Here is a 12,576-nt window from a genome sequence, read left to right as displayed (position 1 = left end):
GTGGCAGCATGGATACAACATTGGCTGAGTGACAGGAAATAGAGAGTCACGCTGAACGGTTGATTTTCGGACCAGAGGGAGGTATATAGTGGGGTTCCCATAGGATTAGTGTTAAGACCCCTTCTTTTCTTGAAATATATTAATGACTTAGACTTGGGTGTACAGGGCACAATTTCAAAATTTGCAATTGGAAATATTATGAACTGTGAGAAGGATAATGATAGACTTCAAGAGGACATTGACAGGCAGGTGGAATGGGCGCACAAGTGCCGATGAAATTTAATGCAGAGAAATGTGAGGTGATTATTTTTGGTAGGAAGTACGAGGAGAGGCAATATAAAATAAAGAGTGCAGGATTTACTCCCATTTAGCAACAAATGAACTTATTAGTGAGAGGCAGCATGGTTTTGTGAAGGGGAGGTCGTGTCTCACTAACTTGATTGAGTTTTTGAGGAAGTGACGAAGATGATTGATGATGGAAGGGCAGTGGATGTTATCTATATGGACTTCAGTAAAGCCTTTGACAAGGTCCCTCATAGCAGACTGGTACAAAAGGTGAAGTCACATGGGATCAGAGGGGAGCTGGCAAGATGGATACAGAACTGGCTCGGTCATAGAAGACAGAGGGTAGCAGTGAAAGGGTGCTTTTCTGAATGAAGGGCTGTGACTAGTGGTGTTCCGCAGGGATCAGTGCTGGGACCTTTGCTGTTTGCAGTATATATACATGATTTGGAGGAAAATGTAGCTGGTCTGATTAGTAAGTTTGCAGACGACACAAAGGTTGATGGAGTTGCGGATAGTGATGAGGATTGTCAGAGGATACAGCAGGATGTAGATCGGTTGGAGACTTGGGCAGAGAAATGGCAGATGGAGTTTAATCCGGACAAATGTGAGGTAATGCATTTGGAAGATCGAATACAGGTGGGAAGTATACAGTAAATGGCAGAACCCTTAGGAGTATTGACAGGCAGAGAGATCTGGGCGTACAGGTCCACAGGTCACTGAAAGTGGCAACGCAGGTGGATAAGGTAGTCAAGAAGGCATACAGCATGCTTGCCTTCATCGGTCGGGGCATAGGGTATATAAATTGGCAAGTCATGTTGCAGCTGTACAGAACTTTAGTTGGGCCACACTTAGAATATTGCATGCAATTCTGGTCGCCACACTACCAGAAGGACGTAGAGGCTTTGGAGAGGGTACAGAAGAGGTTTACCAGGATGTTGCCTGGTCTGGAGGGCATTAGCTATGAGGAGAGGTTGGATAAACTCAGATTGTTTTCAATGGAACGACGGAGGTGGAGGGATGACATGATAGAGGTTTACAAAGTTCTGAGTGGCATGGACAGAGTGGATAGTCAGAAGCTTTATCCCAGGGTGGAAGAGTCAGTTACTAGCGGACATAGGTTTAAGGTCAGAGGGGCAAAGTTTAGAGAGGATGTGCGAGGCAAGTTCTTTACACAGAGGGTGGTGAGTGCCTGGAACTTGCTGCCGGGGGAGGTGGTGGAAGCAGGTACGATAGCGATGTTTAAGAGGCATCTTAACAAATACATGAATAGGATGGGAACAGAGGGATACGATCCCCGGAAGTGCAGAAGGTTTTAGTTGAGACAGACATCAAGATCGGCGCAGGCTTGGAGGGCTGAATGGTCTGTTCCTGTGCTGTACTGTTCTGTGTTCTTTGTAGAATTGTAAAAGGTTGCAGGAGCAGAGGTACTTGGGGGTATATGTGCACAAATCACTGAAGGTTGCAGGGCAGGTTGCAAAAGAGGTTAATAAAGCTTATGTTATCCTGGGCTTTATAAATTGGGGCTTGGAGTACAAAAAGCAAGGAAGTTATGATAAACTTGTATAAACCACTGGTTCGGCCTGAACTGGAGGATTGTGTCCAGTCCTGGGCACCACACTTCAGGAAGGATGTGAAGGCATTAGAGAAAGAGCAGAAAAGATGCACGAGCATGGTTCCAAGGATGAGGAACTTCCTTGAGTCGATAGAGAGAAACCTTTCCCATTGGCAGAAGAGTCGAGAACCAGAAGACACCAGTTTAAGGTGATGGAGGGGGGAAAGCAACGGCTACATTGTTACAACCCGCCGCTGCTGTCAAAGCCCCCAATCAAAATATAGGATTCTGATTTTTGTGGCACCAACGCACTGTTAATTCGAGCCTGTCACTCCACAGCTCGGCTAACATATCATTTAAAAACTTTCCAAATTAAAGACCCAACCAAATTGTACCATCTATTAACCCCCCGAATGAGGCTAACCAAACCAGGTGTCTTTAAATCAACAAATTAACTCTTTAATTAGAATTACTAAATCCTTAAACACTATGAAGGTATAAACAACATTTAAAATAGAAAAAATTAGAGTCCTTGCAAATTTACAGACCAATGTTGCTTGAAGTCCTCACAGAATGTTGCTTGTAGTCATCGCAGAATGTTGCTTGAAGTCATCGCAGAATGTTGCTTGAAGTCCCCGCAGAATGTTGCTTGAAGTCCAACGAATTTCAACAATTAACAACTTGCAAACACTTTCAACAGAATCAATCTGACTTTAGAGTTTTTGAGGGAGAAAAGGTTGTCACAGTCTAACTTTCTTTCTTCAATTTAAATTACCAGGGATCTCTGTTTTTGCTTAACTTTTTTAGAATTCTGAGAAATAATGATTAAACAGACTAAATTCCTATTCCATCAGTTTAAATGTTTGAGAGCTCTTTTTCCCACTGCTGATACTCCAGCTGTGTGCTCTGTCAGTCTGTGTCTGTTCGAACAAACTGTCTTCAACTAAAAGCCAGTTCATAATTGCATTGTAACAAATGTATCGCTTGATACCCACTCCCAGTAGCTGTATCTATGGTAACGAGACTGCACCCTTTGAATTGCAGTCTCTAAATGGCTGTTTATGAGGCAACAAAAATGCACCTTCCTATAACTCCGAAGGTTTGCCAGTTCTTAAAGCAATACTGATCCCCAGCAGACCTTAAAGGCAAACCGCAGATTCCGAAAAAAACTACAGGACCATGACAACATGAGGAAAGATTTTTACCCAGTGAGTGGTTAGGATCTGGAATGCACTGCCTGAGAGTGTAGTGGAAGCAGATTCAATCGAGGGGGAGTGGGACTAGATGAGTTGGCTCTTGCAGAGAGCCAGCATGGACATAGTGGGCCAAATGGCCTCCTTCTGTGCTGTAACCATTCTATGTTTCTATAATGCCTGTGGTTTTCATCCTGTCTCCATGCATTTGTATTCGACTTCTTCTTTTCTGACCTTGAACTTCTCTGCGTGCAGCTGTCTCAATCACATTCCCTCAGTAATAGCAGGATATTGAGTCATCATGCTCCTGTACTTTGTTGCTAAACCCCTCCCTCATGCTGCATCTCTCCCCACCTTCAAAAACCTCAAAACCTACCTTGTGCTTCGTGGCACGTCCCCTGATACCTGCCCTCTTCCTGATCCCCTCTGTAAAGGATTTCATTATGCAAAAGGTGCTGTAAAAATATGAGTTATTGTGTCTGTTGATGTGGGGTCAGGGTGCAGGTGGCTGGAACCAGATCTTGTGGTAATGGGGGAATGGGCCCCGATCTGGAAGGTGGAGAATTTTCCAGTTTCTTCCTCAATAGCCGAAGGTTTGTTCTTGCCTTTCTCAGGTTGGGTTGTGGGTGTTGGGGGTCATGGCCGAAGTTACACTGAGAGAGAATAGGATTGGCTGATGGACCATTGAGTCTCTTCCAGCCCTTTGTTATTGTTTGTTGACTTTTTTGGAAAAAGCATTGGATTTATAACTGTTTAAATTGGATAGAAATTGTTAATGAAATTTATCAATGGTGACGACTGAGAGGAAATGGCTGGTGAAACCAGGGCCAATAAACCCAGATAAATACCTTCCCCAGTTGGTGTTTTTGCTCCAATCACTGATACAGTTCTTCCAACCCCCTCCAAATCCAGAAATTAAACTTAAAATATAGTATTTCTCAAAACTCATTTTTCTGAAGTTAATGAAAAAACCACCAAAGTTGATCATTTTGTCACAAACCCTCCTGGGTTCACCTCCACCTGATCTAACTGTGATAGAAATGGTCGAGTTTTACTCATCAATATATCTCAGGTAGTTGTTCATTCTTTACTATTGTGTGAATTTGTTAGTAATGTGATTATTTATGACACACACTGGACTATGGAGTGACTTTTCATCATTAGTAATCAGGTAAGGAATATGTAGTGTTTAAATCTTGATGCTTAAATTGAAGATGGTGATGGGGGATTACATATTGTTACCACCACCTTCACCATTTTAACGTGCTAGTTTTCAGGCACAGGAAAGGCTCCTGATTCAAAGGAGTGTGAGCTCAGTTTAAATGGCAAACTCATGTCTGGATGATGTCATGGGGAAGAGAACGCTATTTTAACCATGGGCTGATTAAATACTGTCCGGGCTCAAACTCGCCAACAAGCAGCAGGGAAGATGGGGGAAGGCAGTTAGGACAAGTCATTTCTTTTTATTTTTAATGGTTCCTTGTGGAACCAGCAGTGCCCTCTGGGCTCCACAAAGATACGTGGAGTCGCTGTCTTGCCAAGAGTCTCCCCCGCCAACCGTCTATTTATCACCTGTCATGACTTAACTCACCAGGTATCTCCCCCAGACCCCGAGTGACTCCCTCTCTCCCCCCGACCCCGAGTGACTCCCTCTCTCCCCCGACCTCGAGTGACTCCCTCTCTCCCCCAGACCCCGAGTGACTCCCTCTCTCACCCCGACCCCAAGTGACTCCCTCTCTCTCCCTGACCCCGAGTGACTCCCTCTCTCCCCCCGACCCCGAGTGACTCCCTCTCTCCCCCCGACCCCGAGTGACTCCCCCTCTCCCCCGAACCCAAGTAACTCCCCCTCTCCCCCTGACTCCGAGTGACTCCCTCTCTCCCCCCGACTCCGAGTGACTTTCTCCCCCCGACCCCGAGTGACTCCCTCTCTCACCCCGACCCCGAGTGACTCCCCCCGATCCCGAGTGACTCCCCCTCTCCCCCCGACTCCGAGTGACTCCCTCTCTCCCCCCGACTCCGAGTGACTCTCTCTCCCCCCGACCCCGAGTGACTCTTTCTCCCCCCGACCCCGAGTGACTCCCCCTCTCCCCCGACCCCGAGTGACTCCCTCTCTCACCCCGACCCCGAGTGACTCCCCCTCTCCCCCCGATCCCGAGTGACTCCCCCTCTCCCCCCGACTCCGAGTGACTCCCTCTCTCACCCCGACTCCGAGTGACTCCCTCTCTCACCCGACCGCGAGTGATTCTCCCTCTCTCCCCGATCCCGCGTGACTCCCCCCGACTCCGAGTGACTCCCTCTCTCACCCCGACTCCGAGTGACTCCCTCTCTCACCCGACCGCGAGTGATTCCCCCTCTCTCGCCAACTCCAAGTGACTCCCCGTCTCCCTCGACTTCGAGTGACTCCCCCTCTTCTCCCAGCCCCGAGTGAAACAGAGAAAATAGGAGCAGGAGTAGGCCATTTGGCCCTTCGAGCCTGCTCCGCCATTCATTATGATCATGGCTAATCATCCAACTCAGTAACCTGTTCCCACTTTCACCCCATATCCTTTGATCCGTTTAGACCTAAGAGCTATATCCAACTCCTTCTTGAAAACATGGCTTGGCCTCAACTGCTTTCTGTGGTAGCAAATTCCACAGACTCACCACTCTCTGGGTGAAGAAATTTCTCCTCATCTCAGTCCTGAAAGATTTACCGTGTATCCTTAGACTATGACCCCTGGTTCTGGACTCCCCCACCATCGGGAACATCCTTCCTGCATCTACCCTGTAAAGTCCCGTTGGAAGTTTATAGGTTTCTATGAGCTTCCCCCTCAGTCTTCCGAACTCCAGCGAATATAATCCTCACCAACTCAATCTCTCCTCATACGTCAGTCCCGCCATCCCAGGAATCAGTCTGGTAAACCTTCGCTGCACTCCCTCTATAGCAAGAACATCCTTCATCAGATAAGGAGACCACAACTGCACACAATATTCCAGGTATGACCTCACCAAGGCCCTGTATAATTACAGCAAGACAACCCTGCTCCTGTACTGGAATCCTCTCGCTATGAAGGCCAACATACCATTTGCCTTTTTTACCGCCTGTTGCACCTGCATGCTTACCTTCAGCGACTGGTGTACAAGAACACCCAGGTCTCGCTGTACATTCCCCTCTCTCAGTTTATAGCCATTCAGATAATAATCTGCCTTCCTGTTTTTGCGACCAAAGTGGATAACCTCACATTTATCCACATTATACTGCATCTGCCATGCATTAGCCCACTCACTCAACTTGTCCAAATCACCCTGAAGCCTCTCTGCATCCTCCTCACAACTCAGCCTCCCACCCAGTTTTGTGTCATCTGCAAATTTGGAGATATTACATTTAGTTCCCTCATCTCAATCATTAATGTATATTGTGAATAGCTGGGGTCCTAGCACCGATCCCTCCGATTTTCCACTAGTCACTGCCTGTCATTCGGAAAAAGACCCATTTATCCCTAATCTTCGTTTCCTGTCCACCAACCAATTTTCTATCCATCGCAATACACTGCCCCCAGTCCCATGCACTTTAATTTTACACGCTAATCTCTTATGTGGGATTTTGTCGAAAGCCTTCTGAAAGTCCAAATAAACCACATCCACTGGCTCCCCCTCATCAACTCTACTCGTTACATCCTCGAAGAATTCTAGTAGATTTGTCAAGCATGATTTCCCTTTCATAAATCCATGCTGACTCTGTCCGATTCTACCACTGTTCTCTAAGTGCTCTGCTATAAAATCTTTGATAATGGACTCGAGAATTTTCCCCACTACCGACGTCAGGCTGACTTGTCTATAATTCCCTGCTTTCTCTCAACCTCCCTTTTTAAATAGTGGGGTTACATTAGCTTCCCTCCAATCTGTAGGAACTGTTCCAGAGTCTATAGAATCTTGGAAGATGACCACCAATGCATCCACTATTTCTAGGGCCACTTCCTTAACTACTCTAGGATGCATACCATCAGGCCCTGGGGGTTTATCGGCCTTCAATCCCATCAATTTCCCCAACACCATTTCTCTCCTAATACTGATTTCTTTCAGTTCCTCTCTCTCACTAAGCCCTGTGTTTCCCAACATTTCTGGTATGATATTTGTGTCCTGCTTTGTGAAGACAGAACCAAAGTGACTCTCTCCCTCTCCCCCAACCCTGAGTGACTCTCCCTTTCTCTGTCTTCCTCCAGACTCTGAGTGAATCTCATTCTCTCCCTCGACCCCAAGTGACTCCCTCTCTCCCCCCTGACCACGAGTGATTATCTCTCCTCCACCAATCCCGAGTGACTCTCTCTCTCTCTCCCCAACCCCAAGTGACTCTCTCTCTCTCTCTCTCTCTCCCCTGACCCCGAGTGACTCTCTCTCTCCCCTGACCCCGAGTGACTCTCTCTCTCCCCCGACCCTGAATGACTCACTCTCTCTGCCCTGACCCCGAGTGACTTTCTCTCTCCGCCAACCCTGAGTGACTCTCTCTCTCTCTCCCCCAGGATCCCGAGTGACTGTCTCCCTCTCTCTCTGTCCCAGGACACCGACTGACTCTCACTCTCCTGACCTTGAGTGACTCGCTCTCTCTGTCTCCCCTGACCCTCCCTTCCCCCATGTGATGCTCAGTCCCGCCAACCCACAACTGTCAGTCCCTCTGCCCCCGACCCTTAATGACCCTGTGCCCCCGACTATCTGCCTGTCTCTCTCCCCCCCCACCGATACCCAACAAGTCTCTTCCACCCTCCAACCCCAAGCGTGTCCCCGATCCCCAGCGAGTTTCTCCCTCTGATATCCAGTGAGTCTCTCCCTCCAATCCCCAGCGAATCTCTCTCCCCGATCCCCAGTGAGTCTCAGCCCCCGATCTCCAGCGAGTATCTCCCCGATCCCCAGTGAGTCTCCCCAATCCCCAGCGAGTCTCTACCTTCGATCCCCAACGAGTCTCTCCCCCAGATCCCCAGCGAGTCTCTCCCGATCCTCAGCGAGTCTCTCCCCGATTCCCAGTCTCTCCCCTCGATCCCCAGTCTCTCCCCTCGATCCCCAGCGAGTCTCTCCCCCAGATCCCCAGCGTGTCTCTCCCTCCAATCCCCAGTGAGTCTCTCTCCCCGATCCCCAGTGAGTCTCAGCCCCCGATCTCCAGCGAGTATCTCCCCGATCCCCAGTGAGTCTCCCCAATCCCCAGCGAGTCTCTACCTTCGATCCCCAACGAGTCTCTCCCCCAGATCCCCAGCGAGTCTCTCCCGATCCTCAGCGAATCTCTCCCCGATTCCCAGTCTCTCCCCTCGATCCCCAGTCTCTCCCCTCGATCCCCAGCGAGTCTCTCCCCCAGATCCCCAGCGTGTTTCTCCCCCAGATCCCCAGTGAGTCTCTCTCCCCGATCCCCAGTGAGTCTCTCTCCCCTATCCCCAGTGAGTCTCTCCCCCAGATCCCCAGCGAGTCTCTCCCGATCCTCAGCGAGTCTCTCCCCGATTCCCAGTCTCTCCCCCAGATCCCCAGCGAAAATCTCCCCCAGATCCCTAACGAGTCTCTCAACTGATCCCCAGTGAGTCTCTCTCCCCTATCCCCAGCGAGTCTCTCCCCCCGATCCCCAGCGATTTTTTTTTCCCCCCAATCCCCAGCGATTTTTTTTTTCCCCCCGATCCCCAGCGATTTTTCCCCCCGATCCCCAGCGATTTTTTTCCCCCCAGATTTTTTTTTCCCCCAGATCCCCAGCGATTTTTCCCCCCGATCCCCAGCGATTTTTCCTGCCGATCCCCAAAGAGTTTCTCCTCCCGATCCCCAGCGAATCTCTCCCCCCCGATCCCCAGCGAGTCTCTGCCCCCTGATCCCCAGCGAGTCTCTGCCCCCGATCCCCAGCGAGTCTCTCCCCCCGATCTCCACCGTGTCTCTCCCCCCGATCCCCAGCGAATCTCTCTCCCCGATCTCCAGTGAGTCTCCCTCCCCTGATCTCCAGCGAGTCTGTCCCCCAGATCCCCAGTGAGTCTCCCCAATCCCCAGCGAGTCTCTACCTTCGATCCCCAACGAGTCTCTCCCCCAGATCCCCAGCGAGTCTCTCCCGATCCTCAGCGAGTCTCTCCCCGATTCCCAGTCTCTCCCCTCGATCCCCAGTCTCTCCCCTCGATCCCCAGTCTCTCCCCTCGATCCCCAGCGAGTCTCTCCCCCAGATCCCCAGCGTTTCTCCCCCAGATCCCCAGTGAGTCTCTCTCCCTGATCCCCAGTGAGTCTCTCTCCCCTATCCCCAGTGAGTCTCTCTCCCCTATCCCCAGTGAGTCTCTCCCCCAGATCCCCAGCGAGTCTCTCCCGATCCTCAGCGAGTCTCTCCCCGATTCCCAGTCTCTCCCCTCGATCCCCAGCGAGTCTCTCCCCCAGATCCCCAGCGAAAATCTCCCCCAGATCCCTAACGAGTCTCTCAACTGATCCCCAGTGAGTCTCTCTCCCCTATTCCCAGCGAGTCTCTCCCCCCGATCCCCAGCGATTTTTTTTTTCCCCCCAATCCCCAGCGATTTTTTTTTTTCCCCCCGATCCCCAGCGATTTTTCCCCCCGATCCCCAGCGATTTTTCCCCCCGATTTTTTTCCCCCCGATCCCCAGCGATTTTTCCCCCCGATCCCCAGCGATTTTTCCTGCCGATCCCCAAAGAGTTTCTCCTCCCGATCCCCAGCGAATCTCTCCCCCCCGATCCCCAGCGAGTCTCTGCCCCCTGATCCCCAGCGAGTCTCTGCCCCCGATCCCCAGCGAGTCTCTCCCCCCGATCTCCACCGTGTCTCTCCCCCCGATCCCCAGCGAGTCTCTGCCCCCGATCCCCAGCGAATCTCTCTCCCCGATCTCCAGTGAGTCTCCCTCCCCTGATCCCCAGCGAGTCTCTGCCCCCGATCCCCAGCGAGTCTCTCCCCCCGATCTCCACCGTGTCTCTCCCCCCGATCCCCACCGAGTCTCTCCCCCCGATCCCCAGCGAATCTCTCTCCCCGATCTCCAGTGAGTCTCCCTCCCCTGATCTCCAGCGAGTCTGTCCCCCAGATCCCCAGCGAGTCTCTCCCGTCGATTCCCAGCGAGTCTCTCCCTGATTCCCAGTGAGTCTCTCTCCCCCGATCCCCAGTGAGTCTCTCTCCCCCGAGCTCCAGTGAGTCTCTCTCCCCCGATCTCCAGCGAGTCTGTCCCCCAGATCCCCAGTGAGTCTCTCCCGTCGATTCCCAGCGAGTCTCTCCCCGATCCCCAGTGAGTCTCTCTCCCCCGATCCCCAGTGAGTCTCTCTCCCCCGATCCCCAGTGAGTCTCTCTCCCCTGATCCCCAGTGAGTCTCTAATTCTCTGCTTTTTCTCCCAGTCTCTGTGACCCTGGAGATGGAAACAGCGAATCCAGAGCTCGAGGTGTCTGAGGATCTGAAGAGTGTGAGACGGACCAGGACTGAGAGGAGTCTCCCTGACACTGGGAAGAGGTTTATGTACTGGTCCTGTGTGCTGGGATCAGAGGGATTCACATCGGGGAGACATTACTGGGAGGTGGAGGTGGTGAGGAATCGGGAGTGGAGTCTGGGAGTAGCCGCAGAGTCTGTGGAGAGGAAGAGAGGGATCAGACTGAGCCCGGAGACTGGATTCTGGACCATTCAGCGGGATGATTATTATTATCATCAGTTTAATATAAACTCGTCTCCTCGATATCCTCTTCCTGCCAATCCGTACGGGAAGGTGGGAATTTATCTCAGTTATGAGTCCGGGACAGTTTCATTTTACGACGCGGACACCAAGTCCCATCTCCACACTTTCACTGGGAATAAATTCACGGACAAACTTTATCCTTTCTTCCGGACTTGGGATGAAAACAAATGGCTAAGAATCTGCTCCGAGGCCTCGGGCCTGTTGCATCATCAGTGACATCACAATGACCTGACCCCAGGAGCAGAGGTCAGGGGATGAGGGTCAGAGGTTGGGGGTTAACCCAGGTTGTCTCTAAATGTCTTACTTAATTTCCAAATTATACATTGTAAAATCACAATCAGACTGTAAATAAAACCAATACAAATATAAATGTCAGCAGATTAAAATAAACAGTAAATTAAATATCTTGTGTCTCTCCTTCCTTCATTCACTCCCTGTTTCAGTCAGTCAAACCACCCAGTCCCATCCTCCATCTCTTCACCTGTTTCCCAGTCTGGAGCTGTGATTTCTTCTGTGTTTTCATTTCTCACTCTGCACCCACAACATGAAAGCCTGAGGGAGAAATCCAAATATTGAAGGAGGAAAATACTGCATTTCCATGGAGTCTGGGGATGTGATCATTGTAATGTTTGAATTTTACATTAAAATCATCTTTTTGTGTTTCATTTTAAGCAGTTTTGTTTACGTTGGATTGTTGATTCTGAAAGGAATAAAAAACTGATATTAGTATTTTCAACCAGAACATCAATTCCATCCAACTCCCCACCTTATCACACACAGACACACTGGGAATGTAATCGGATGCTCAGACTGTTTGATATTTTAGTCACATTCTTCAGGGAAATGTGTGCAGCCGGTAACAACTCCATCCCAGCCCTTTCTCATCACTCCCCCATTCACATGTCTACACAATCTAACGGTGCCATTCGCTGGCACAAACAGTAATTCACCCTGCACTAGTTATTGAAAGTTAGTAAACCAGTCACCAGAATGGAGGAGGCTCATTATCACCAAAACATCTGGAATTAATAACAGAGCAACATCACCACCAGGTGACCAGAATCAGTAATGCAGAAAAATAAATGTGTGGAGTCCCGATCTCAGCCAGCAGGTGGCGGTGTTGCTCCATGGAAAATAGGATTTTTATATTAAAAATTGTTTTTGTTCACCTACTTTCATTAACATTAACACAGAAACCCTGGAGACCTATCATCAGAAAAGTAGTGACTGAGGCCCTGATATCACTTCTAAGGTGGGAAATGGAGTTTAGTGATCGAATTGAACAGTGAAACAGGTTTGATGGGCTGAATGGCCTCCTCCTGTTTCTACTAAATGACATAAAGACTCTTGGAAATGACTCGGTTAAAATAAATCCATAGACAGCTTGTGGTTTTATATTTCACTGACCAGTAGTGGTGTTCCACCTAGTAAACTATATTGAGACAATCTAACAGGGTGCTGTGGATGAAGGGGAACCAGTGGCAATATTGTACTTTGATTTCCAGAAGACATTTGATAAGGTGCCACATCAAAGGTTATTGCGAAAAATAAAAGCTCATTACAAAAGAAGTCGAGATTACGGTAAAGAAGAAAAAGTGTTCGTCTGATAGATGACAGGTAGAAAATACTATTGAGAACTGGGCAGAATATAGGAGGTACAGAGGGGAAGTGAAAAAGCAAATAAGCGAAGCAAAGAGAAGCAAGAAAAGAGACTGGCAGCTCACATTAAAGGAAATCCCAAAGTTTTCTATAAGCATATAAATAGTAAAAGGATGGTAAAAGGAGGAGTGGGGCCGATTAGAGACCAGAAAGGGGATTTACACATGGAGGCAGAGGGCATAGCTGAGGTATTAAATGAATACTTTGCATCTGTCTTCACCAAGGAAGAAGATGCAAAAA

The 12,576-nt window shown here is 49.4% G+C and overlaps 1 protein-coding gene across 1 annotated transcript in view; it reads left to right on the top strand.

Annotated features, from left to right (window-relative positions):
* LOC137346105 (butyrophilin subfamily 1 member A1-like) overlaps positions 1–11,047 on the top strand; it is a 123,549-nt gene extending 112,502 nt beyond the window's left edge. Inside the window, exon 7 of the mRNA XM_068009402.1 lies at positions 10,346–11,047. Within this exon, the coding sequence (XP_067865503.1) occupies positions 10,346–10,893 (548 nt within the window). The 3' untranslated portion in view covers positions 10,894–11,047. The remainder of the gene's footprint in view (positions 1–10,345) is intronic.
* The last annotated feature ends 1,529 nt before the right edge of the window (positions 11,048–12,576 follow it).

The sequence above is a fragment of the Heterodontus francisci genome, chromosome 29 (assembly GCF_036365525.1).
Source record: "Heterodontus francisci isolate sHetFra1 chromosome 29, sHetFra1.hap1, whole genome shotgun sequence".
Classification (NCBI taxonomy): Eukaryota; Metazoa; Chordata; class Chondrichthyes; order Heterodontiformes; family Heterodontidae; genus Heterodontus; species Heterodontus francisci.
This window is presented reverse-complemented; position numbering and strand designations above follow the sequence as displayed.